Below are 27,233 nucleotides of genomic sequence, written 5' to 3' on the forward strand. Positions count from 1 at the left end.
CTATCTTTCTCTCCCCCTCTGTCTTCCCCTCCTGTCTCCATTTCTCTACTATCCAATAACGACAACATCAACAACAATAACAATAATAAAAAAGGGCAACAAAAGGGAAAACAAATGATTAAAAAAACGCACAGGGTTTTCAATCCTGCACTTCTGCATGTAGGAATTCCTCTGTGACTCATGTGTAAGATTATTTTATAGTGCTGTCAGAAATCAAGAGAGACTAGAAACACCCAACATGCCCATCTGGAGGCTGGTTAAATAAATGACAGCGCGTGCACACACACGCACACACACACACACACACACACACACACACACACACACACGGCTCCAGGGAGGGCACTAAAGCAGAGCTCCAACCTGGTCCTCAGTCAACCAGATTCTCCTTGCCTCCACTGTCCCTTCTGTACAACCCCCCAAGTGAGAAATGACCTGTGGAGCAGGGTGGGAGTGCACCTGGATGAGTATACACAGTATAGTGCAAAAGTACCTGGGTTCAAGTCCCTGGTCCCCACCTACAGTGAGGAAGCTTTGCAAGCAGTGAAGTGGTGCTGCAGGTTTCTCTTATTCTCTCTCTCCATCTTGCCCTTCCCCTCGCAATTTCTCTCTGTCTCTATCAAAGACATAAATAAGTAAGTAAAGAAAACCAAACAGATTTTTCAAAAAGTTTGAAAAAATGAAAGAATCTGCTACAAGTCCCATATAATCAGCCCCTGGCTCCAGAGCCCCCAAGCCACTGAATCTCATGCAGGGTCAACAGCAAAGCTCATCTGTGACTGCCAACTGGACTTGTGCCCCCACCCCTGAGTCTTCATTTCCACCCCCCACTTCCAGCACAGGGCTGCCTTGCTCAAAAGATGCTCTCTCTCTCTCTCTTTCTCTCTCTCTCTGTATATATATATATATTTGCCTCTCGGGTTACCGCTGGGGCTCGGTGCCTGCACTACGAATCCACTGCTCATGGAGGCTATCTTTTCCATTGTTGTTGTTGTCGTCGCTGTTAATTGTTGTTGTTGTTGTTGCTGCTGCTGTTGGATAGGACAGAAAGAAACCCAGAGAGGGGGAGAGAAAGATAAGACACCTGCAGACCTGCTTCCCCACTTGTGAAGCAACCTCTCTGCAGGTGGGGAGCTGGGGGCTCGAATAGGGATCCTTGAGCTTCGCGCTTAACCCTGTGCGCCACGGCCCGGCCCCACACCCAGGTCTCCTGACCTGAGTTCACTTCCCTCCTACCAGCTCCCGTTGTTCTCCTTCAAGGCAGGACAAGAACTCCTTAAAGAGACTTCACTTCCTCTAACATCCCACTTAGAAAAGTAGAAGTCATGAGGTGCGTTCTTTATTTTCTTTCTTTTTTTTAATATTTATTTTTTATTTATTTATTCCCTTTTGTTACCCTTGTTGTTTTATTGTTGTAGTTATTATTGTTGTTGTCGTTGTTGGATAGGACAGAGAGAAATGGAGAGAGGAGGGGAAGACAGAGAGGAGGAGAGAAAGATAGACACCTGCAGACCTGCTTCACCACTTGTGAAGTGACTCCCCTGCAGGTGGGGAGCCGGGGTTCGAACCGGGATCCTTATGCCGGTCCTTGTGCTTTGTGCCACCTGCGCTTAACCCGCTGCGCTACAGCCCGACTCCCGCGTTCTTTATTTTCTAAGACTTTTTTTTTTAATATCATTTGTTTGTTTTGAATAGAGACAGAGAGAAATTGAGAGAGAAGGGGAGTCAGAGAAGGAGAAAGAGAGAAAGAGAGAGAGAGAGAAGGAGGGGGAGAGAGAGAGAGACATACAAACCTGCTTTATTTACTCTTGTGACGTTTACCCCCTACAGGTGGGCAGCAGGAGCTTGAACCCTTATCCTTGCACCACGTGTGCCTGAATATATATATAATCTTCCAGGGTATATCCTTGCACCATGTATGCCTGAATATATATATAATCTTCCAGGGTATATCCTTGCACCATGTGTGCCTGAATATATATATAATCTTCCAGGGTATATCCTCGCACCATGTGTGCCTGAATATATATATATATATGATCTTCCAGGGTTATCACCGGGGCTTGGTATCAGCACTATCAATTCACTGCTCCTGGTGGCCATTTTTTCCATTTTAGTGCAAAGGACAGAGATAAATTGAGAGAGGAGGAGGAGATAGAGAGGGTGAGAGATAAACACCTGCAGACCTATTTGCCACCTGTGAAACCTCCCCCCTGCAGGTGGAGAGTTCAGGACTCAAACCCGGGTCCTTGCACAGGTCCTTGAATTTAGTACTGTGTATGCTTAACCAGATGCACCATCACCCAGCGCACGACTTTTTTTCTTTTTAAAGTTGTATTTGTTTGGATGGAGCATGAAGAAATCATGTTAAGTGAAATAAGTCCGAAACAGAAGGATGAATATGGGATGATCTCACTCTCAGGCAGAAGTTGAAAAACAAGATCAGAAGAGAAAACACAAGTAGACCCTGAACTGGAGTTGGCGTATTGCACCAATATAAAAGGCTCTGGGGTGGGGGGGTGGGGGAAGAGTACCGGTCCAAAAAGGATGACAGAGGACCTAGTGGGGGTTGTATTGTTATGTGGAAACTGAGAAATGTTATGCATGTATAAACTATTGTGTTCACTGTCAAATGTAAAACATTAGTCCCCCAATAAAGAAAATTTTTTTAAAAAGTTGTATTTGTGAGGTAGAGAACCAATGCCACTCTGGCCTATGGGATAGCAGGGATGGAACCTGGGACCTCACGCTTGTAAGCCTGGTGGTGCTCTTCCCGTGGCCCACTTCCCAAGCAGCATGAGAAGAAGTGGCCTGCTCCAGTGTGAGGCAACCCCTCCCCCATCGTCCTTCCCTTTCAGGATGTTCTGTGCTTTCAACATGGCCGCCCTCCACAGAGCTAAGAGAAAGGGAGGAAAGAAGAAAGAGAGAAGGAAAGAGGAAGAAAGAGAGAAAGGAAGAAAAGAGAATAGAAGGGGGCCAATAATAACGTGCACAAAGACCTAGGTTTAAGTCCTCTCTCCCCACTGCCGGGGGGGATGCTTCCTGAGCAGGGAAGTGGGTCTGCAGCTCTCGCTCTCTCTCTCTCTCTCTCTCTCTCTCTCTCTCTTCCTCTCCCTCTCCCTCCCCCTCTCCCTCTCCCTCCCCCTCTCCCTCTCCCTCCCCCTCTCCCTCTCCCCCTCCTCTCTTAATTTTTTCTCTGTCCTATCCAATAAAAACAGAAAGAGAAAAGAAAAGAAATCTAGGAATACAGAATCCTGACTTCTACCCCAAACTTTGGTCACAGCCTGCCCCCTCCAAAAGGAGCTCCCCTCCCTTCCCCCATGGTCAGTAAGGATGCTCAAGTTTGAGGTGCACTCTGTCTAAACACAGGATGCTGGCTCAAAGTCAGGTGACTGTAAGCATGATCACCAAGCATGGCTCTAACAAGGACATCACTACCAAGCAGGGAGGCCACCATCCCCCTCAGGGCAAGGAAGGGGTGTGTGTGTGTGTGTGTGTCCACCATGTATCCTTACAATCCCTTCACATCTTCAAATTTCTAACTGTGAAGCCCCCCATCCTCAGTCCTCAGCCATCTCTGCAGCTGGCTGTGTAGATAACTAAGTAGGTCAAGGCAAGCACAGCACAAATGAATGCTGTGCAGCTGCTCATCCCCAGAGAGGAGGCATGCCTGACTCACAGACTTCTGGCTACATTAGTCGCTGAGTCCTTGGACCCGAGTTCCTCAAGAGCAAGACCACCCTCTGTCTACAAAGCCACCCTCTGGGATTGTCAAGTCCCATGGGACTTGGAGAAGGGCTCCCCACAGGGACATGCTGGTAGAACTGTTGCCTGTTGAGCAATAAGACACTGTCCTTCGAGGGACTGAGGAGTGGCTCTCCCGGGAAAGAGCATGCTACCGGGCAGGAGGACCCAGGATCAAGACCCTGGTCCCTACCTGTAGGGCAGGGAGCTTCATGAGCAGTGGAACAGTACTGCAGGTGTGTCTCTCTCCCTCTCTATCACTCCCCATCCCTCACTCACTATAAGAAAAGAATCAATGGGGGGAAGGAGTTGGGCGGTAGCACAGTGGGTTAAGCGTACATGGCGTGAAGCGCAAGGATCCTGGTTTGAGCCCCTGGCTCCCCACAAAAACAAACAAAAAAAGAATTAATTAATTAACTAAAGGAAGGAAATACAAAGGAAAGGCAGTGGCTGCCAGGAACAGTGGAATCATGCCAGCAACTGGACTTCAGTTAATAATCCTGATGGCTGGAGAGAGAGAGGGAAGTTTTGGCTGTCATCAGCACCTGAGCCATGTCAGTGAGCTCTGTCCTACCCAAGTGTATGCCTGTCTGCGGCCATGAGTGTTCCTGGACTAAGTGTGAACTTGCCCCCACAGGCCTGTGGAGAGGCTCCTTCACGAGACTCATGGCAGACCTTGATTTGAAGGGACTCAGAGGGCCCTTGGCCTTCCTCCCGTGAGTGCCTGCTTGGGGACCAGCCCTGGGCCTGGTGTCTCATGTTTTCATCATCCTCCATGATCCTTCCTACCAGCCTGTGACAGGGGGTGAGTGGGTGGGTGGGTGTATGTCAATCCTTCCCCTTTTTCCCACTGGGTAATGTGGGAACCCTGACTCTAGAGGGAGCCCCAAAGAGGGACAAGCTGGGGGTCTGGGTGTGGGCAATAAAGAAGTAAAGGATGGAATGACTTTGGAGAATGGTGCTTGGGAGGACAAGCTGACATGATTAGGTCACCATCATCGCCTGTCTGCAGGCCTGGTGGAACACATGGGCATCTGGGCACTCACTCCTGAGTGAATAGGCATGGCCCACAGTGTAGTACCTGGCATGGCCCATAGACCCTCTTGCCTCCTTCCTGGCTGCCAGGCTCACCTTCCCAGTGGCATGCACTGTGCTCTGTGCCTCCTCAGTGTCCAGCCTGTCTGTCCACTAGGAGCACCCAGCTAAAGCAGGAGCTCACCAGCAAAGCCCCTGATTCCAAGTTCCTTCAGACTTGACCCAGGTGCTATCCCCAACACCTACTGTGACCTCTGACCCCACCTCACAGCCCAGAGTCAGGGGAGGTGGCTGGAAGGTGCCAGTGCTTTGAGGATGCTGGAGGGCGGGGTTTGCTGGGTGCCCCTGTCCTGGGGGAGGGGGGTCCCTTTAGAGAACAGGAAAGCCAGGGTCCCCAAGAGCATTTCCCTGTGGCTAATGGCTGGCATCCAGTGGGCAGAGCCCTTTCCATTTCTCCTACTTGCCCCTCATGGGAAATGATTCATGAAAACTGAGAAGGTAAAATTAGCCCTGAGGCTGCCAAGTAATGAATATGGCCAGCAGCCCCGGGAGGGTGGGCAGCCCACGCTGCTGGTCCTGGCCTCTGCTCTGGGGTCTTCTATTTCTGGACTGGGCCTCCTGGGCTGTTGGCAAGGCTTCCAGAACTTTCCTTGACTTTCCTTGCTCCTCCCCACACTGGGTGACCCCAGGGACAGGCTGTGCATTAGCTCAGCTCCACCTCACCCCAGCCTAGGGGCCCAGGGTTACTCCCTTCCCCAGGGTTACCCCCTTCCCCAGGGTCACCCCTTCCTTGTGGGTGAGGGCATGTAGGCACCCAGGTAAGCAGCAGAGGGCCAGTTCCGCTCAGCTCTAGGGAGAACTCCATAAGCTGTGCTCCCGCCACCCCTGTGCTGGGCCTGTCCGCCCAAACTAGAATTTTCAGGGTGCAGGGAGTGGAGGGGAACCATCAAAAACCCCACCACCTCCTGCCTCCTGTTTCCCACAGTCTGAGGATGGGATGGGAGCACCACTCAGCTCTGGCTGTGGTAGACTGGCCTGAAAGCCCTGTGTATGGCCACTGTGCCAGCTCCCTGGCCTCTTAAGACTAGCACCAGAGCCTGCCCTCGACCCCAACTTTAGTCAGCCTGACCGGTAGGGTGGAGCATCACCAGTGTTTCAACAGTATTATTATTATTAGTAGTAGTAGCAGTAGTAGTAATAGTATTACTGTTATTATTATATTGCCACTAGGGTTATCTCTGGGGCTTGACACCTGCATGACAAATCCACTGCTCTTGGAGGCTCTCCCTTTCCCCTTCCTCCTCCTCCTCCTCCTCTTCTTCTTCCCCTTTTCCTTTATTTGATAGGATGGAGAGAAACCAAGAGGGGAGGAAGAGATAGAGTTGTAGATAGACAGACAGATGCCTGCAGTACTTGCTTTACGTCTTGTGAAACTCCCCCCTCTCCACCCCCACCCCTCACACAGCTGGTGAGCAGGGGCTTGAACCCAGCTCCTTGCACATAGTAATGTGTGTGCTTAACCAGTACCTTAAAAGCATTGAGGAAGTGGCCCAAGTTCCAGCCCCAGGACCTGCTATGACCTTGACCCCAGGTCACAGCCCAGAGGCATAAAGTCTCTCTCTTCTGGAAGGATTCTCTACTTTGGAGGCCCTTCTGAGGCATAAAGCAGACCCCACAAGGGTGGGGTGAAAGAGCAGGCATCGGCAAGCCTTCTGGACATACGTGCTGGGGTCAAACTTTAAGACCCAGAGGAGGACAAGGACTGACTGCAGCCCACATGCAATAGACTATGTCCCCTAGCACCACGGAAAGCCCACTGGCAGCCTCCCTAGTCCAAAACATGCAGGCAGATGCTGCCATCCATCCCGGGCTGCAAGGCAGACCCCAGCCTGGACCGAGAGTGGGCAGAGAGGCCCCAAGGCTCCCCAGGGAGAGGGGGCCCACTGGCCTCAGCCGCTGTCTTCTCCTGCCCACTCTGCAGGCCGAGGGAGATCAAATCCTCAGCCACAACGGGCCCATTGAGAGCCGAGAAGTCTGCCCGTGGTGTGGGGTTACAGTGCCAGGCTCCTGGCCAGACTGACCTCTTTCCTTCCCCAGCAGCCCCAGCCAACTGGAGGCTTTCTCCAGGCATTCTGACTCCAGAGTCTAAGGCAGTCACATGCCTTTGGAATCAGAGCTGCAAAGCCCAGTGCGAAGGGGAGAAGGTGCTCAGGGCAACTGTCCCCAGCTCTCTAGGGACCAGCAGGGACCAGGGCAGTAGAGGTTCTCTGACTCTGAAGAAGAGACACGGGGATAGCAGGTCAGCTCTGGGGGACACCCAGCTTTGTGGACAATCCTCGGGGACAGCTTTCAAATAACGTACAACGGTTTTCTTAATCAAAACAGACAATGGACTCCCCTAACTCCAAGGCAGCTAGATGGGCCGATGGGTAAAATCAGAATCTACTGAAGTTTTCAACAGTAGAAGACTATGAAAAAACAAAGATAAACTTACCTAAACACTACTGTGTATCAGTAAAGAATAAGTTTGATAATTATGGCCATTCCCTATGTTAAACCATGACTTGATCTCCTAGATAGAGTATCGTTTTTATTTTTTAACAATATGTCATTTAATATTTCATTTAATGAGAGAGAAACAGAGAGAGATAGAGATAGATAGATAGATAGATAGATAGATAGATAGATATACCAGAGCACTGCTCAGCTCTGGCTTATTGTGGTGCTGGGGATTGAACCTGCAACACTGGAGCCTCAGGCATAAATGTTTTTACAAGACCATTATGCTATCTCCCCAGCTATCCAAGATCCAATATTAAAAGAGAAAAGCAATTTGAGGAATGATCCACACCACACGAAACCTTATACACCCTTACACACACACACACACACATACACACACATACATACACACACACACACACACACACACACACACACACACACACACTGGACATGTTCCAGGCTGGTGAATAGCTCCCTTGGATAGTGTGCTGCTTTGCCTCATGCACGACCCAGGTTCAAGTCTGGCCCCCACTGCATTGAAGGAACCTTTGGGTTTGTGGTCTCGTTCATACTCTCTCTGCCTCTATAAAAATAAACAAGCAAACAACCTATGGCAAGCTATGTGTCAGTGTTATAGTCAAATATCTAGAAGGATCGCTCTATATCCAAGTGCTATCAGTGTTATGGTGACCAAGGAAGACAGGCTTTTAAAGTAATATTGAACTTGTGGGAATCAAAAATGTATTTGTGTACTCACACAGTCAAAACTTAGGGAAAGCATAAAAAGACTCAGTGAACTGCCTGGGGGGCCAGAGTCTCTGTCCCTGGAAGGTGCCCTAGCCTCTGTGTTGTGGGGGGGGGGGGGTAGCTCCAGAGAAGGTGAACAGAACCAGGCCTGTGGGTAGAAGGGCCAGTCTGGCCAGCTCTCAATTCTGGAGGATAGCAGGAGGACTCAGGACACTGCGCCTTCTGCCCACTTCCTCCTCCCGGCCTCACACCAGATGCCAAACCACAGACCAGGACCCTCTCCCACCACCATCTCATCACCCCAGTGCACCTGCTAGTCCCTGAGCCACGTGAAGCCTTACTTTCCTGCTTTTTCAGATGCTGTTACCTGTGCCTGCATGCCCTTCCCTCTTCCCACACTGTCTGCCTTGCCCTCCATACCCCCCATCCCATGGCAGAGGCTGTGTCTCCCGCTCCAGCCCACCCCCAGCAAGGCGGACCCTGCCTGCCACGAATCAGGGGGTGATCTGGGCCAGAGCTGCTCAAACACAAAGTGTCTTTTGGTAAAGACACTTTGTGTGTTTTTTCAGTTTTCTAATGCTGTTGTATAAACATAAAAAAAGGGGCTGGACAGTGGCATACCTGGTTGAGTGGACATATTACAGTGTGGAAGGACCTGGGTTCAAGCTCCTGGTCCCTACCGGCAGGGGAAAGCCTCATGAGTGGTCTACAGGTGTCTCTCTCTCTCTCTCTTCTTCTTCTTCTTCCTCCTCCTCTCCCTTCTCCTCCTCCGTCTCCCTCTTCCCTCTCAACTTCTCTCTGTCTCTATCCAATAAAAAAATAAGTAGGTAAAAATATTTTTAGGGACCAGGTACTAGATTACCCAGTTGAGACTTGTTACCATGTACAAAGACTCAAATTCAAAGCCCTAGTCCTCACTTGCAGAGGGGAAGTTTCATGAGCAGTGAAACAGTGCTACAGGGCTCTCTCTCTCCCTCTCTCTCTCTCTCCTCTCTTCATATATATCTTCTTCCCCTATTTCTGACTCTAATAAGTAATTAAGTTAAAGATAAATAAAAATCTGTGTTTCATATTACTTTAAAAATAAATAATAACTTTTAAAAATATTTACTAAAAGATCTAAGTGGCATAGTCGAGCTGGCTGGAGTTTCCAGCTCACTGCCAAGGTCCCCACCTGTGTTGCTGCAGGTGGCCAGGTGCTCAGGGAAGCACTTACTCTGGGGCACCCACAAAACAGCAAGGAACCTGGGGCAGGGTTCACCCCATTAAGGAATGATGTTTGGGCCTCCTCAGGCCCAAAGACGCTAACCCAAACAAAGGGCAGAAGGGTCCCATCCACCTTGCAACCTTGACTGGGCAGCCCAGCTGAGCACAGAGAGGGAGACCGACCAGACATGACAGTTGGCACCTGCTGTACTTCCTCCACATGGCCTTGTATCACGGCACTGAATGCCTGGAAGCAGCAAGTCCTGCACTCCACCTTCCACCCTGCAAAGGCTCCTGCCAGCACTTGCTCCTACAGTAAGAATGAGCTGCTCCCAGGCAATAAGTGAAGAGTCTGGACTTTGAAACCAGACAGACCAGGGTTCAAATCTTGATTCAGCCTTTCTGAGCCTTTATTAGCTGTGTAAGCTCAGGTAAATCACTTCACTCGTCTGAGCCTCAGTTTCCTTTCTGTAAACTGAGACTAATCAAACTGCCCAGGTCTGCAAGTTGTGGCTATTTTTCAAATATTTTATTTATGTATTGGGTAGGGACAGAGAGAAATTGAAAGAGATGGAGAAGATAGCAAGGAAGAGAGACAGAGAGACACCTGCAGCACTGCTTCATCAATCTTGAAGCTTTCCCCCTGCAGGTGGGGATCTGGGCTTGAACCTTGGTCCTTGAGCACTGTAACGTGTGCTCAATCAGGTGTGCCACCACCCAGCCCCCAAGTTGGGACTATTTATAAAAATCCCAAGATCACAAAGCTTGAATTCTGCTGCCCAACCTCCTTCAAGAGCTAATGTCTGTCTATCTTTCTTGCTCTCCCCGGGGCCTAGCAAATGCGTGAGTTGACAGTTCCAGGACTGCTATTTTCATTCAGATGGGGAAGGAGCTTCCCCCTACCTGTCATGGTACTTCCATGTCATGCTGGGGCTTAGCCCTGGGTCTCTGGAATGGCCAGGCACAAGGCTACCCAGTGAGCTATCTTTCCAGACCCCAGTGTCTTTCTCCTTTACAAGTAGATTCTTCCCTGGCTGCTGGGTGTACCAGGTTCCTTTAACAACTAGCTCCCTGCCTGGCCCTATCCTGTGCTAAAGGGCTTCTCATTCCTCCCTTTCTGCCTGGAGCGGGCCACCCTGACCCTCTGATCCTCTTCACCTCCTCTCTGAATATCAGCTGGCTCTGGCTGCTCCTGTTTGCCACCCTGGAATATGCCACAGTGTTTGATCTGGGGACTGAAGGGCTGGGTTGTGCGGGTCAAGGGTGCATCCCAGCCAGCATGTCCCCTCCCCCCACTCACACACACATACACTCTGCAGACACACACCCTGGGGCTGGGCAAAGCTGAGTCCACCCGGGACTTCTCCCAGCGGGCTGCCCCCATGACAGGCTCTCTTCTGGCTGGGGCTGAGGGTCTGCTATTCTGCTCACCATGGCCCCCAGACTCCCCCCCACCCCAGACCAGCCATCTCTGTCCCCAGGATCTGTCCCGGCTTCACCCCTTTCTCATGGTGGGGGTGGGGGGTGCTCAGAGCACAGCCGCCAGGGGAAGCTGACACTGGGGGGGGGGGTTCCAGATTTACTTGCTCAGTGACGTCCAAATTCCCAGTGCCCGCCTTGAGTCAGGCTGTGCCCCCCAGCCCCACCTGGTAGCCCACACACAGGTCACATGATCCCTGGGTACCCCACTCCTTCGTGCTCACTTCAGAGGCTGCTGCCCTGACCCCTTGAGATGGTGGAGACCCCCCTCACTCAAACAGCAGCTGGGTCACCTCTCCTTTTGGGGATGCAGGGCCCAGAGATCAGGCCTAGCACCCACAGAAGCCCCCAGGCTGCTCTGACTCCAGGAGGCACAGGACAGGGGTTCAGAGGAAGGGGCAAATGCTTATAGTCACCCCACTTTGCAGATGAGGAAATGGGTAACCCCCAAAGGGCAGCCCCTCACCCAGGCATCCCACAAAGAGAAGCCAGGTACATGCAAGGAGACCTGTGCCCCCACACACCCACTCCCTCTTCTTTGTCCCAGCCCACCAGCTCTGAGCCCCAGTGCACAGGCCGAAAGCCTCTACTAGAAAGTATGTTCTAGGCCTCAGTCTCTCCCTCTCCTGCATCATCAGGGAGTGCAACTTGGAGAAGTGGGCCTCCCTGCCTCCAGCCTCTACAAGCTGCTGCTGCTGCTCCAAGCTGCTGCTCCTACAAGCTGCTGCTGCTGCCAGTCTGTGTGGGACCAGACTCAGGGCAGCTGGGAGGGCTCAGAGACCAGGCAGCCTGAGTTCAAATCCTAGCTGTTCAGCCTAACAACTGGGAAACCCCAGGACAATTAGCCCAGTTCTGAGCTCTGTTTATTGTTGTTGTTATTATTATTATTAACTTTATTTATTCGATAGAGACAGCCAGAAATCAAAAGGGTATAGGGGGAGATAGAAAGGGAAAGAGACGGCTATAGCACTGCGTCACCACTTGTGAAGCTTTCCCCCTGTAGTTGGGGACCAGGGACTTGAACCCAGGTCCTTGTGCATTGTAACATGTGCACTCAACCAGGTGTGCCACCACCTGGTGCCTCTGAGCTCAGTTTCTTAAAGAGCAGTGGAGAGGTACTAGAAGCAGTGCCTGGATGCCACTGGAAGATTAAAGCAGCCAATTCCACAGGTACCAGAGACCCTACGACTAGCCTCCACACAGCCTCAGACGAAACAAACAGGAACTCCAGCTCTCTGGGAACTCAAATTAAAAATAGGGAGGCAGTTCCAACCACGGTAAGAAAGCAAATCACAGGAGGAGAAAGACAGGAACTGGAGAGGTGGGCAGGAATTGCAATATTAGTTTAGTTTAATGTTTTTAGCAGAGCACTGCTCAGCTCTGGCTTATGATGGTGCTGGGGATTGAACCTGGGACCTTAAAGCCTCAGTCATGAGTCTCTTTGTATCAGCACTATGCTGTCTCCCCAGCACTCAGTTGCAACTTTAAAAAGAAGAAATTGGGAGTCGGGAGGTAGCACAGCGGGTTAAGTGCACGTGGAGCGAAGCGCAAGGACCAGCGAAACGATCCCGGTTTGAGTCCCCGGCTCCCTACCTGCAGGGGAGTTGCTTCACAGGCGGTGAAGCAGGTCTGCAGGTGTCTATCTTTCTCTCCCCCTATCTGTCTTCCCCTCCTCTCTCTATTTCTATTTGTCCTATCTAACAATGACAACATCAATAATAACAACAATAATAACTACAGCAACAACAAAAAAAAACCAACAAAAGCAACTTAAGGGAAAATAAATAAATATAAATTTTCTTTAAAAAATCACTAATAATAATTAAAAAGAGGAAACTGCCAATGAGATGGTAACATTAGAGCAAATCCTGATGAGCTCAATCTGCCATAGAGAGAATAGGAAAGGATGTTCCAGGGAGGGGGAATAGCCAATGCAAAGGCTCTGAGGCAAGGTCAGACCTGGGGTGTTACTGTTATTACAATTATCTTTCCAGCTTCCACTTTCTCCACTTCCTGTTCCATACATAACTCTCCAGCCAAATGAATTACCAAGGCTTCTCCCAACCCTGCTGTGTTCTAAGGCTTTCTGAATGCCTCTTCCCTATCCCTCACCCTCCACATCCTCCTTTCTTTCAAGACCCAGCTGAATAGCTTCCTCCTCCAGGAAGCTTTCCTTGCTTCAGAGACAGCTATAACCTGTAACTACCTGCCTACTTGATAGTCCCCCTAATCCTCCACACCTCTGTGAGCTCTGCTTGGGCAACCCTTGTGCTCCACACTGCACCCCCAAGCCCTGCACATGGATCTTGTGATGCTTGAATAGAGAGATGAAGGCACCCCATCTCACAGAGCCTGAACCCAGGACACCCCCAGGAGCTCGGCCATGTGCGTGGACACTGGCCTTTCTGGCAGATACAAATCAGTAATTGAAAACGGGCTTTTAAAAAATAACAACACATTTTTCTTTTTTCTTCATTTCCCCCATCTCTTTCTGCATGGCTTATTTCTCCCGCACTGGCCCCTGAGCCAGCTGTGAGGAAGCCCATCCTGGCTTCACTCTGAGAACACAGAAGTGTGGGGCCTCCTGGGTCTCTGCAGCCCCAGCTGCAGGGCAGATGCACCAGAGGGTTCTTAGACAGCCTTGGCACCAAGGCTACCAGGCATCTCTGAGCCTGAACCTCTCCCACCAAAACCCCAGTGTTAAGGGAGTGCTAGTGACCAGGAATGCACCCCACACTGAGGACCTTGTAGTCCCCTGTGATGATTTCAGAGGGGCTGCTCCTAAGCAGGCCTGGCTCCCTCTGTCCTCAGTGAAAGAGGTGGCACCAGACTGGCAAGGATATGACATAGTTTAACCCTAGGTCCTCACCTCAACTGTTAGAGCCTCAGTTTTTCCTTCTATTAAAAGGAGATACTATCTAGATTGCAGAGCCATTGTCTGCAGAGGGTGTGTAATGCCCTCGTTTGCCACAAAGTAAGCCTTCAAGAAACACGAGCTGCTCTCACCATCCTCATCTCCACCACCATCATCTTCACCACCAGGACTCTCCTACTCTCCCATCATCATCTCCAGCATCATCATCACCATCATCTCCATCATCCCCCACGTCTCCACCATCATCTCCCACCATCATCTCCATCATCGGACTCTCCTAATCTCCCACCATCATCTCCATTATCATTCATCATCATATTCTTCTTCACCACCCAGGCTCTCCTACTCTCCCATCACCTTCACCATCATCATCTCCATCATCTCCCACAGCTCCATCATCATCTCTGCCACTCTGGACTCTCCTACTCTTCCACCATCATTTCCCATTTCTCCACCATCATTCATCATCATCTCCATCATCTAACTCTCCTTTCCCACCATCATCTCCATGATCATCCCCCATCACCATCATCACCCAGACTCTCCTACTCCTCCATCATCACCCCCCTCATCATAATCATTATCATCACCATCATCATTTCCATCACCTCCCACATCTCCATCATCATCTCCACCACTCTGGACTCCCCTACTCTTCCATTATCATCATCATCTCCATCACCTCCCACATCTCCATCATCATCTCCACCACTCTGAACTCCCCTACTCTACCATCATCATCTCCATTATCACCATCATCTCCATCACCTCCCACATCTCCATCATCATCTCCACCACTCTGAACTCCCCTACTCTACCATCATCATCTCCATTATCACCATCATCTCCATCACCTCCCACATCTCCATCATCATCTCCACCACTCTGGACTCCCCTACTCTTCCATTATCATCATCATTTCCATCATCTCCCACATCTCCATCATCATCTCCACCACTCTGGACTCCCCTACTCTTCCATTATCATCATCATTTCCATCATCTCCCACATCTCCATCATCATCTCCACCACTCTGGACTCTTCTACTCTCCCATCGTCATCTTCAACATCATCTCCACCACCCCCAGACCCTCCCACTGTCCCTCAACTCTCCTCTCTCCCTTCACTCACTCCTACACTCTCCAGATTAGCAGAGGCCTCAATGTCTGTTAAATCTCACGCTACTTCACTCCTGGAATTTCTTCTCGCACACCCCTGAAACAGGCCTCCTGGGGCATGGACATACATCAGTGTGGGGAGCCTGGACCCTGAAACCTATCCTGCCTGCCCACTCCCAAAAGCTGTTCCCAGCTGTCCAAGCTGCCCAGAGAAGCAGTGTTTGCTAGTCCCATCGTTGGCCCAGCACACTGTGTGCCGCCCACAGTCTGGGGAGCCCATAGACATCATCCAAAAGAGTTGACCAAGAGTTCCTAGGTGCAGACATGAAATTCATCAGGACATGCACCTGGTTGGCTCTGTCCTTGAGGAGCATGACCTGACAGCAAGATGCCAAAAAAGTGGGAAATTCCTGCAGAGACAGCGCTATAAAGCACAGATACCTGGAGGTATAGGAGGTTGCCCCAGTCAGGGAGGGCTTCCCAGAAGAGGTGATGTAGAAGCTGAGAGAAGACTGAGAAGGCCTGAGCAGGAGAAGAGGAGCACACAGAGCAGAGAGGCCAACAAGTGGAAAGCAGCATGCTAGGGGGAGTGTGACAAGCAGGAACAACGGTGTCCCCTTGGAGCCCTAGCATAGCTGAAGGACCTGTGCCTTTCTCCTAATGGCAGGGGGAGGCTGTGCAGGGTTTGCAGGTAGGAGCTGACAGTCTCAGAAGGATTTGTCCCAAAGGTCACCTTGGCTGCTGAGAATGAGCCTCCCTAGGCCTCCATGTGTGTTCCTGTTTCAGCCTACAAGGTTCCTCTAAAAACTGTATCTGTCAGGACAGGCTAGGTTATGCTGCAGCAACAAACATGCCCCAAATCCCAGGGTTCCAAAGAACCAAGTTTCAGTTACTCCTCATGCGCCATCAAGGCACATCATGAGCCATCAAGGGAGGGTTAACTGAGGTAGGAACATAAGGACCAGAAATTGTCACCATCCCACAGTCTGCCAGTCTCCAGGGCTTTGGACAAGGTCCTCTGGAGTATGTCACACCAGCAGCCGAGTGCTTGGACCAAGTAGCATGCATGGCTTGCTACGCAGTTCCCACATGGCCGTTAGAGCTGGGCTTGCACTGAGGACCACCAGACACCGTCCCACTGGTCATGCCTTTCTGGACCTTTGCTCATTCATAGCTTCCGGAAGTCCCTGGACCTTGGCTCATTCATAACCGTGTCTCCGGAAGTTCCTGGATCTCCGTCCATTCATGAGGTGGAGCTGCTCATGGGTGGGACCGGCAGGTGGAAGAGAGAAGCAGTGGGCATTCTGAGAGATTTGGAAGGCTGGGAACTGAGGCCAGGAGAGGGGCAGTGGCGGGGCCACCAAGCAGCTGGCTATTGGGTCCTGGTAACAACTAGGTTCTCTATCCAGAGAGCACTAAAGACTCTTTTGGGTTTTAAATTGGAAACTGAAGCTCAATGTGAAGGCTTAGGAGTAGACAGATAACCTTAACCCCTGAGCTTAGAATGGCCAGGAGGAAATGTCCCGGGGAGCCAAGAGAACCTGGGCTCCTGTTCTGGGGTTAGAGAGCAGTGGCTTCACTCAGGATGGAGGAGATAGTGAGAAACATGTGGACCCCACTTAGGCGCTAAAGTTCTTTTGTTCTGAAGATGGAGTGATCTGGGGACCAGAGTCATCTTTCCTTCTTTTCAGATAAAGACAGAGAAGTAGAGAGACAGAGTGTGAGAGAGAACACAGCACTGAAGCTCCCTTCAGTGCAGCAGGGGCTGGGCTCAAACCTGGGTCACACACGCATGGCAGGGAGTGCACTATCCAGGTGAGCTATTTCCTCCATGGGAGCCACCTTTCTGCCTTTGAGGTAGTGAGTTGCTGCTGAACTCAACCAAGGTCAGAGTCCCAGAAGAGGTATAGCCTCAAATCCTATGTGTCCCTAATGGCTATGAGCAAGTGGAGCACAGGGCCAGCTGGCCAATGAGGCAGCAGAATACCAGGTCTGACTCCTGGCACCTCATCTGAGAGTGTCACCAGGAAAAGGGACCCGATTCTGCCCCCACCGTCCACTCCCTCCTGGGGGCCTCTGTCAGTCTGGGCCTAGGGGGACTTGGGTGGGGGGTCTGTCTGGCAACTCTGATACTCCTGGGAGAGTATACTCTCCACTGGGTTGCACTTAATCTCACAATTGCCTTGCCAGGCTGGCTGGGTTGGCAAGGGGGTGGAGAAGCCAGCTGCAGGGAGGTCAAAGGTCATCGCACCAAGTCCAAAGTCACAGTTTTTATGAGGAGGAGAAAGGGTTCCAGAGCAGGAGTCCTTCCAACTAAATCAAAGCCAACCGCCTAGGCTCTAGTCCTGGTAGGGAAGATTTTCAAACACTTCCCCTAGAGAACTCTGCTTGCTCAGCCGGGGGCGGGGGAGGGAGAGGGAGTGAGAGAGAGAGGCAAGGGTGGTGAGGCAATGCCCTCCCTGCCCAGAGGGCACTACAGCCTGCTACTTCTGGCTCCTGAACCCCCTGCCTCTGTCTCCCCCCCCCCCCCCCCCAACCAACACACATCCTTCCTGTCAAGGAGAAATGTGAGCAAAGGGTGTCACAGCCATCAGGCGCCATGGAAAATTCTTTTGCCCCAGCACAAACAAAAAACCCCCAAAGTTTATGGTGTTTCCAAGCCTGAAGAGCAATCTCTCATTATTGCCTCTGGTCCCGCGCACAAAGACCTGGGTGTGTTTCCATTCCTCCGCTCTAAATTATACACTCCAGCCCTTCCCCACCCGAAGCACATGCCCAAGAAGAAAGAAGGCAGGCTTGATATTTTTCGCCCTGGAATCTCCGCCCATCCTTGGGGGAAAGGGGTGTGTGTTGGGGGTCCGAACCCCCACCCCCAATCCAGCCTGATCCAAGAAGCAAGCAACTTTGCCTCCTTTGAGACATGTGCATCCTTCCTGCAAGCTGCAAGCCCAGGGCGCCCTGGCCTTGACCGAGAAAGGTCATTCATGAACTGCTAAGTTCCCGCAGCTTCTGCAGAAGGGAGCGCCTCTGGGATGGCAAGTCGGGGGTGAAGGCTGCAGTCCAGAGCGAGCGATTCCCCTAAGAGGCTACACCGCAAGTGAGGTTTCAGATGTATTAGAGAAGGCTACCTTTTGGGGGGAGGAGGGGCAGAGTGTGAACTGTGCACGGGGTTGGAACAGACCCACCGCACTCCCCAGGCCCCGAGCCCCGCCCCCCACTCGCCATCACCGGCAGAGGAAGCTGTCCCCGCACCCTCAGTACCACCAACCCCCCCACCCCCCGCCGCCGCCGCCCCCAGAACTAGGCCAGCAGCTGCCGGGAGCCCTCAGGCTGTGCACGCCCCGCCCCTCCCGTGTCACCGCGTTCTCATTGCCTAGGCCCAGCCGGGGTGCTGCGCCCATTGGTCCGCGGCCATGTCCGTCAGCGGGCGCAGCGCGGCGCCGAGAAAAGGCTACATTACAACAAGGCGAGCGGGGAGCGGGGAGCGGGGAGCGGGGAGCGGGGAGCGGGGAGCGGGGAGCGGGGAGCGGGGAGCGGGGAGCGGGGAGCGGGGAGCGGGGAGCGGGGAGCGGGGAGCGGGGAGCGGGGAGCGGGGAGCGGGGAGCGGGGAGCGGGGAGCGGGGAGCGGGGAGGCAGAGGGCCGGCCCCCGAACCCGCGGCGGCGACTACCTGCCGAAGGAGAACCCACCGCCGGGGCCCCGCGGGGACCCCACTCCCCACCGCCCGGCCTCTGGGGCGGCCCCCGATCGCCCGGCAGCCCCGCGCTCGCTGGCAAAGTGCCGAGCGCTCTCCGAAGCCATTTTCAATGGCCACAGTGGCTACCGGGCTGACTCACCTTCCCGGGGACGCTGCGGCAACCGCGGGCCCCGGGCGGCGCGGGTGGCCCGGCGGGCGGCTCGGTGGAGGCGGCGCGGCCCGGGCGGGCGGGCGGCCCCGCGGCGGGAGCGGCCGGGCGGGCGGCGGGGCGGGCGCGGGTCCCGGGAGGCAAAGTTTCAGCGCCAGCCTCGGCGCGGCGGCGGCGGCGGCGGCGGCGGCGGCGACTCGCTGCTGCTCTCCTCCCCTGCTTTGACCACCATCTTATTAGTACAGGAAATGACATGGAAAACGGAAGAAAGCGGCGTTTGGGGCAGACGCGGACCCCCCAATTCAGGGGCCGGAGCCGGGACTCGGCAGCCGCGGCCCAGCTCGGACCCGGATCCGGTTCCCGAGGGGCCCCGAGGCCCCCGCCCGGCGCCCTCTCGGGAGGGGGGAGACCCGGCTCCTCCGGCCCCTAAAAGGAGAGGGCGAGCTGTGTAGCCCAACCCGCGGAGAAAGCCAGGGGATGAATTGATAAAATGGTTTTTTTAAGGAAGAAAAAAAAAGGTTTTTAAAAAAACTTTAGAACTGGGACACTTTTTTTGGGTCTAAATTAAAAGTTCTAGAATTAAAAAAAAAGTCACCCCAGGCTGGTTGGGGTCCCCGGGCCGACCCAGTAACCTGCGGCAGCCGCACGTTCGGAACCGGAGGAACAAATGCAGCAAAGCGTAGGCATTTTTAACCCTTTGGGGCACGGCGGACTCTCGCCCAGGCCACCTGAGAGCCTTAACCCTTTGCCTGCCCAGCAGTTTACAGACACAAACGGAATTAAAATAATGGGGAGCCCGCAGGCAAGCGCCCCCTAAGGGCCCCGGGGGTCCCTTGGTTAACTACTTAAATGGGGCTCAGTCTTCGAGTGGCATATGGCACGCACTCTTCAAATGAAAAAAATCTGACATTTCAGGGAGACAGAGGGAGATCCTGAGGTTCCCCCCCCCCCGCCCCCGTCAAAGGGCTGGGGCACCCCGACTGCCTTGAAGATGATGGAGAAGCAGTACTCACTGGCTTGCTTGCTGCCTCAGTTTCTCCATCTGTGAAATGGGGGTCTTGGTTGCAGACAGGAGGGAGGAGGGGAAGAGACTTAGGAGGGGTCGTTTTCCTGAGAACAAATTGCTCAAAAGTCTGAAAGGTCTCCTAGGAAAGTAGTGGGCCTGTGAAGTGGCTGAGGACACCACCCCGCGCAGTGGCTGACCCTGGGACAGCGCAAAATGTCCCCAGGGTGCAGCTGAGCTGCTGGGTAGGCTTCTGTCCCAAGACTCCAGCTTTAAAAGGGACACAATTCCCACTGCAGGTCGCCTGGAGAACTTCCTTTAAAGTGGGGTGCCTGAAAAGAGTCCACCTACCATTCCCCTCCCCCAAACATGGCTACACTCCCTGGGAGAGAGGCCCCAGGCAGCAGATCTGCACCCTCTCCACCCCTCCTTACCCCACTCACCCCTCTTCCCAATTCTCCAGTTCAGTCTGGCCCCCCAGATGCTGTGGTTTTTGGAGCCTGGATGTTGGCAAGTGGGGGGCAGGAGCCCCATCTCTTTCCCTTGACACACAGCTTCTTGGAACCTCACACCTTCTTACTTACTGTGTGAGCTGGAGGAAACAGCTTGCTGTCTCTGAGCTTTGGTCTTAACTGCAGAGTGGGGCACACTAGCCCACTGTGGCTCTATGGTGGAAGAGTGGGAGTGTGAAGCACCCAGCCTCAGCTACACACGATGTGTCCTCGAATCCCAGGAGCCAACACCATTGCTCCACAGCACTAGGTACTATGTGTCTCTGGACTGGGCAGGGTACTGGCTACTAGGTACTGGGTGCTAGATACTGGGTGCTGGGCAGCACTGGGGTGGTTAAATGTGGTCCTTCTCAGCAGTCTTCAGCCCTCCAGGAACTGGGGGGTACTCACAGCTCTCTCCCACCAGCTCAGAATAAAAGCACCCTCCCACCACCCCCACCACCCACATTGTTCCAAGGAGATGCTGTTGAAGAGAGAGAGAGAGAGGGAAATTTCCATCTGCAGGAAGGTGGACTTCCCCGGGACAGGACAGCATGAACAAAGACTAGAGGTAGCTGGGACCAGCAGGGGCTGGGGAGCAGAAACTCCAGGGATGAAGCCAGAAAGCCCAAGGGAGAAAGTGAGTATGAGGCCATCAGCTTCCAGAAGGCAAACTGGTCTCCATGAGATTGAGCCTGGAGGGCTTTTCTCCCTGGAGCTGGGGCTCTGTCCCCCTTTCCTGGTCAGCTCTACCAGGCCTGGCTCCCCTCTGCCTGTGGAGTGCTGTGGCTGGGCCCCAGTGTGCAGCAGACAAACAGGAGAGTCTGCATTTGGGGGCCTCACACCCACAGAGACTGAATGGAAGTATGCTGGGCACATGGCCTGAGCAAGACAGGCCATATGAGGTTGCCCTCAGTGGACTGAGTTGAGTGCAGAGAAGTAGGGAGGAAATGAGGACTCCTGTGGAATCCCCTTGGAACTAACTGTGGAGGCGGGGGCAGTGAAGTCCTTAGCCCATGGCACATCCCTGTGGGGACATGACCCCCTGACCTTGAATAATCCCAGGCAGTATCATTTTTCCAGGTTTCAGAGACAGGGAAACCTGCTCAGAGAGGCTAAGAAACTCACCTGGTGTCACACAGCTGAAAGTAGGGTGGGTGGCCTGGGCAGTTGTGCACCGTGTTAAGCACACACATTACCAAGCACAAGGACCTGGGTTTGAGCCCTTGCTCTCCACCTGCAGGGGGTCCATTTCAGAAGCAGTGAAGCAGGACTGCAGGTGTCTATCTTTCTCTTCCTATCAATCTCCCTGTCCTCTCTCAATTTCTCTGTATCCTATCTAATAAAAATTAGAAAGAAAAGAATAAATGGCCGCTGGGTGCAGTGGATTCATAGTGCAGGCACCGAATCCTGGAGGCAATTAAAAAAGAGGGATAATCCTGGAGGCATACAAAAAACACGGCGGGGGAGTGGTAAGGGAGGATTTGAACCTAGGTCTATCCAACTCCATTGCTCAGTGTTTTCTGCACTTGGACATTGCTGGTTCATTGTCATTTTTCACAGCACAGTGTTTTAGCCTAATGGCAGATCAAGCTTTGCCCTGATCTGTTCCTGGGGCAGGTCACATGCAAAGTACCCTGCAGAACTTTGAAATGTGAGGCTGGCTGTCTCATGACCTCCTGTAAGAAACACACTGACAGCCCTGGGGGCCTCTGAGGCCTGTGAGGGGACATATATTGGAGGGAAGTGAAACGTAAGTTCTTCAGAAGCAGAAGTCCATGAGACCTTCCTTGCCTCCAAAAAATAATGATTCCCAAGCAAAACACACAATTTAGACACACCCTAGAAGCACTTCCACAATTGCTGTAAAATCAACATGTGACTTATTACATCAATAAACAACCTCCCAGTGGCATACCTGGTGGAGCACACACATTATCATGCACAAGGACCCAGATTTAAGCCCCCAGCCCCCACCTGCAGTGAGAGACATTCCATGAGTGGTGGAGAAATGTTGCAGGCTTCTCTCTCTTGTGCTCTGTCTCACCTTCCTCCCTCAATTTCTCTCTGTCCTCTCAAAATAAGAGAAAGACAGAAAGACGGGGGTAGGGGGGATGACCACCAGGAGGAGTGGATTCACTGTGCAGGCACCAAGCCCCATCGATAACCCTGGCAGCAAATAAAATAAAATGAATAATATCCTCTAAAGCCTTCAGGGAGATGTTTCATTTAGGACTGAGAATCTGGAGACAAACAGCATTGAAAACCAACTGCATTTAGAGAGACGGGCAAGCATCTCCCTTGCTAATGAGAGCTCTGGAACTCATCTGGTTTCCCTTTGTGCACAGGTTGCCAGGAAGCTCAAAGCCAAACTCCACCCCTCTACCACCACCACTACCACCATTCTGTCAGTCTCTTCCTCCTCATTCCTGTGCTCCCACTTCTAATCCTACTGACTCAGCCTTGTTTTCTCTACTATGGGAGAAAAATGGCCCTCTTCCTGATGGCAGGAAATAAAGAAAATAAATCCACATTGAGAAGACTTGCTGAAAGGCCCTGGATCCCATGGCCCCTGTGTTAAGCCAGGCACAGCTCTGCTCTGGTCTTGCCCACTTGCCCAGCAGCAGAAGGAGCCTTCTCTCTTGGAAGGAAGAAGGGACTGGCAGAGGACCAAAGGATTCCACACCAGCTGCTGGGGATGGCTCAGATCAAATGTCCTGGGGCATGTCCTGAGTGTTATTTTCTGCCCTTTTGGCAAGCAGCTCCCTTCTTTCCTGCCAGTTCCCCAAGAAGTGCAAGCTGCTGTCTCCCACTCATGCCCCCCACAAAGTGCCCCTCCCACAGTTAATTCCTCCAGTTCTGGTGGGGCAGGAGATATCATCATCATCATCATCATCATCATCTTCTTCTTCTTCTTCTTCTTCTTCTTCTTCAATATTTCTTTATTTATTCCCCTTTTTTGTTGCCCTTTTTTTTTTACTGTTGTTGTAGTTATTATTGTTGTTGTTACTGATGTTGTTGTTGGATAGGACAGAGAGAAATGGAGAAGAGGGGAGAGAAATGGAGAAGAGGGGAAAAAATGGAGAACAGGAGGGGAAGACAGACAGGGGAAGAGAAAGATAGACACCTGCAGACCTGCTTCACTGCCTCTGAAGCGACTCTCCTGCAGGCGGGGAGCCAGGATCTCCAACTGGGATCCTTATGCTGGTCCTTGTGCTTTGTGTCACCTGTGCTTAACCCTCTGCGCTACTGCCGGACTCCTGAGATATCCTCTTCTCAAAAAGCTTCCACTACTCACAGACTGAGTACCATGTATCTAGAGAGGTGAGGGGATGGACCTGAGAGGAAGGACCATCAGTGAGGTGGGAGAAAAGTGGCTTAAGACCAGGTAGAATATCAGCCAGATGGTGGCACACCCTGTTGAGCACACATGTTACCCTGCACAAGGACCTGGGTTCAGATCCCCTGTCCCCATCTATGTGTGGGGATGAGCTACACAAGCGGTGAAGCAAGTCGGTAGGTGTTACTCCTCCTCCCTATCTCTCCTCCCTCTCAATTTCTCTCCTAGGAAAGAAGAGAAAAGAAAGGAAAAGAAAGAGACCAGGTTGAGTGTTAGAGTGATGGGGGTAGATAGCATAATGGTTATGCAAACAGGCTTTCATCCCTGAGGCTCCGAAGTCCTAGGTTCAATCCTCTGCACCACCATAAGCAGGAGCTGATTAGTGCTCTGATGAAAAAAAGAGTGTTAAAAGTGTGCCCTTGGGAGTCAGGCTATAGTGCAGCGGGCTAAGTGTAGGTGGCGCAAAGCACAAGGACCAGCATAAGGATCCTGGTTCAAACCCCGGCTCCCCACCTGCAGGGGAGTCCCTTCACAGGCGGTGAAGCAGGTCTGCAGGTGTCTATCTTTCTCTCCCCCTCTCTGTCTTCCCCTCCTCTCTCCATTTCTCTCTGTCCTATCCAACAACGACAACAACAATAATGACTACAACAATAAAACAACAAGGGCAACAAAAGGGAATAAATAAATAAAATAAATATAAAAAAATTTTTTAAAAAAGAAGTGAAATAGTTCTGCAGCTCTCTTTCTTTTTCCTTATCTACTCCACCCCCTCAATTCTTAATTTCTCTGTTTTTTTTTCCTTTCAGGGTTATATTGGGGCTCCATGCAGACACTACCAATCCACCAATTCTAGTGGCTATTTTTTCCATTTTATTGGATAGGACAGAGAGAAATTGAGAGAGGAGGAGGAGGAGGAGATAAAGAGGGAAAGATAAAGATAGACACCTGCAGACCTGCTTCACTGCTTGTGAAGCATACTCCCTGTAGGTGGGGAGTAGAGGGCTCGAACCTGGATCCTTGTGCAGGTCCTTGTGCTTAGTACTACGTGCACTGAACTGGGCATGCCATCACCCACCCAACCCCCCTCTCTGTTCTATCTAATGAAAAGAAGAAGGAGGAGGAGAAAAAGAAGAAGAGGAAAAATGACCACCTATTGTGCAGGTGTGTAGCCCCAGCAATAACCCTGGTGAGATAAAAAAAAAATATATATATATATATATATATAATAAGAAAGTCCATTATATATAAATAATGGCCAGACCTTTGTGCTGAGTGTTTTTCAGAAACCAGTCTTCAGCAGCTGGTTTTCAGGATCAAGAGCCCCAGGGCAGGGTTCATCATTGTTGAGGGCTGATGGTGCATATTCTGGTACACCTTGGCTATTGTTGATGCAGATCCTCACTGTGCTGGTTCTGTGCGTGCCCTTGGCTGTGACTGTGGCTCTGTGCACCATGTATCTGGCTCTCAGGTCTCCCAGAGGGTTTTGCAAGCCCTGGAGTCCTCTCATTGTGTTCCTCTCCTGCCTCAATCAATGTATCAACTATGCATTGCTGCATAACAAATAGCCCCAACACGTAGCAGCTGCATGCGTATCTGCTCACAGTTTCTTGGAAGAAGCGTATCTTGGTGATTCCTGGGTGGTGACAGTCAAGCTGTCATCCAGGGCAGCCATTAGCTGAAGGCTTTCCTGAAACTAGAGAAGCCATTTCTAAATGTGTCTAGAGGTCACGTGTAGACAAGGAACTATCCAGTTTACTCAAGACTGAGAAGGGTTGCCCAAGTCATTCATGAGCGGTGAAGCAGGCCTGCAGCTGTCTTTCTCTTCCCCTCTCTATATTCCCCTTCCCTTTTGATTTCTCTCTGTCTCTATCAAATAAATATACATTTTTATTGATTTAATAATGATTGACAAGATTATAGGATAAGAGGGGTACAATTCCATACAATTTCCACAACCAGAGTTCCATATCCCATCCCCTCCATTAGAAGTTCCCTATTCTGGGAGTCAGGTGGTAGTGCAGCGGGTTAAGCGCACATGGTGTGAAGCACAAGGACCAGCATAAGGGTCCTGGTTCAAGGCCCCGGCTACTCACCTGCAGAGGAGTCGCTTCACAGGCGGTGAAGCAGGTCTGCAGGTGTCTGTCTTTCTCTCCTCCTCTGTGTCTTCCCCTCCTCTCTCCATTTCTCTCTGTCCTATCCAACAATGAGGACATCAGTAACAACAATAATAACTACAACAACAATAAAAAACAACAAGGGCAACAAAAGGGAAAATAAATAAATATAAAAAATTTAATTAAAAAAAAGTATGGTATAAAAAAAAAGTTCCCTATTCTTTATCCCTATGGGATTATGGATCCAGGACCATTATGTGGTGCAGAAAGTGGGAGGTCTGGCTTCTCTGCTGGACAAAGAAAGTAAATAAAGTGTGGGAGAAGATTAGGTTTGCTTCCAGTCAGGAGACGAAAGCCCACAGAGATGGTGAGGCAGAAAAGGAACATGAGGGATTTGTGGGGTGTGGGTAGGAGTGTGCAACACATCCCAGGCTGTTCTCCTCAGAGCTCCTGGTGTCTCTCTGTGCTTAGCCTTTGCTGCCTCAGGCTGACTTCAGAAACAGGAAGGGGGAGGGGGAGGAGGGGACACTGCCTGAGGATTTCTAGAGCAGCCTCTGCTACTGCCCTCAATGCTTCTCCCTTGTCAGCTGGGTTACAGGGAAACTCCCCTCTCAATCTCTCTCTCTCTCTCTCTCTTTCTCTCTCTCTTTCTCTTTCTTATATAGAAGGTGATAACAAAACTCTTAGAAGTCTTACTCGGGCCATGTAGTGGTGCACCAGGCTAAGTACACACATTACAGTGCTCAAGGACCCGGGTTCAAGCCCCTGGTCCCCACCTACAGGGGAAAGCTTCATGAGCAGTGAAGCAGGTATGCAGGTACCTCTCTTTCTCTCTCCCTATCTCCCCCTACCCTCTTGATTACTGACAGTCTCTATCCAACAAAGAAAAATAATAAATTTTCTTTTTTTTTAATTTTAGCCAGAGCACTGCTCAGCCCTGGCTTATGGTGGTCCGGGGGATTGAACCTGGGACTATGGAGCCTTAGGCATGAGAGTTTGTTTGCATAACCATTATGCAATTTACCCCTGCTCAATAAAATTTTTTTAATTAAAAAAATAAACAAGTAAATTTTAAAAATTATTTTAAATATTTAAATATAAAGGTACTCAATCTGTTTCCTAGTGAGATTATCTTGATTTCTTATTTTATTTCAATGGTTGCCTAATAACTAGTTATTGAATATTACTATTTGATTATTTATCATGGTTTAATCATTGAAGTTCTAATTAAACTGTAGTACTTTACCTATCTAGAGATTTAGTTTCATTCATGTCCCAAGACAGACAGAAGAAAGTGAAATTCGAGTAGCACTACCCTATGCAGATGGAACCTGCATTTAGGACATCATGCTTGCAAATCCAAATGTCTGCCACAACACTACCTCCCCAGCCACAGCACCACTTTAAAGTGTTATTTATGGGGCTGAGTGGTGGCTCCGCTGGTTGAGTGCATACATCACCATGGGCAAGGACACGGGTTCAAGCCCCTGGTCCTCACCTGCAGGGGACAAGAAGCCTCGAGAGCCGTAAAGCAAATACTACAGATGTCTCTCTTTCTCTCTTCTTCCCTACTTCTCCCTTTCATCTCAGTTTCTCACTGTATCTAATAAATAAATAAAAACTTTCAAAATGTCATTTCTGTCTTTATCTATTTACAAAAGTAACAAGCAGTCCGTGAAAATAACCGAAGAGATGGCACTAACTGAACCCATAGTCTAGTTACGTTGAAGTG

General features: G+C 51.2%; 1 protein-coding gene across 5 annotated transcripts in view; it reads right to left on the bottom strand.

The window, feature by feature from the left end:
* PRDM11 (PR/SET domain 11) overlaps window positions 1–18,909 on the bottom strand; it is a 90,401-nt gene extending 71,492 nt beyond the window's left edge. For 2 of the 5 annotated variants that reach the window (XM_060176548.1, XM_060176545.1), the window contains exon 1: window positions 18,545–18,909. In XM_060176548.1, coding sequence (XP_060032531.1) covers window positions 18,545–18,808 — 264 coding nt within the window. In that variant the 5' untranslated portion in view covers window positions 18,809–18,909. The remainder of the gene's footprint in view (window positions 1–18,544) is intronic. The other 3 variants (XM_060176546.1, XM_060176547.1, XM_060176549.1) reach the window with 3 other exon arrangements.
* Window positions 18,910–27,233: the final 8,324 nt, after the last annotated feature.

The sequence above is a fragment of the Erinaceus europaeus genome, chromosome 17 (genome assembly GCF_950295315.1).
Source record: "Erinaceus europaeus chromosome 17, mEriEur2.1, whole genome shotgun sequence".
NCBI lineage: Eukaryota > Metazoa > Chordata > Mammalia > Eulipotyphla > Erinaceidae > Erinaceus > Erinaceus europaeus.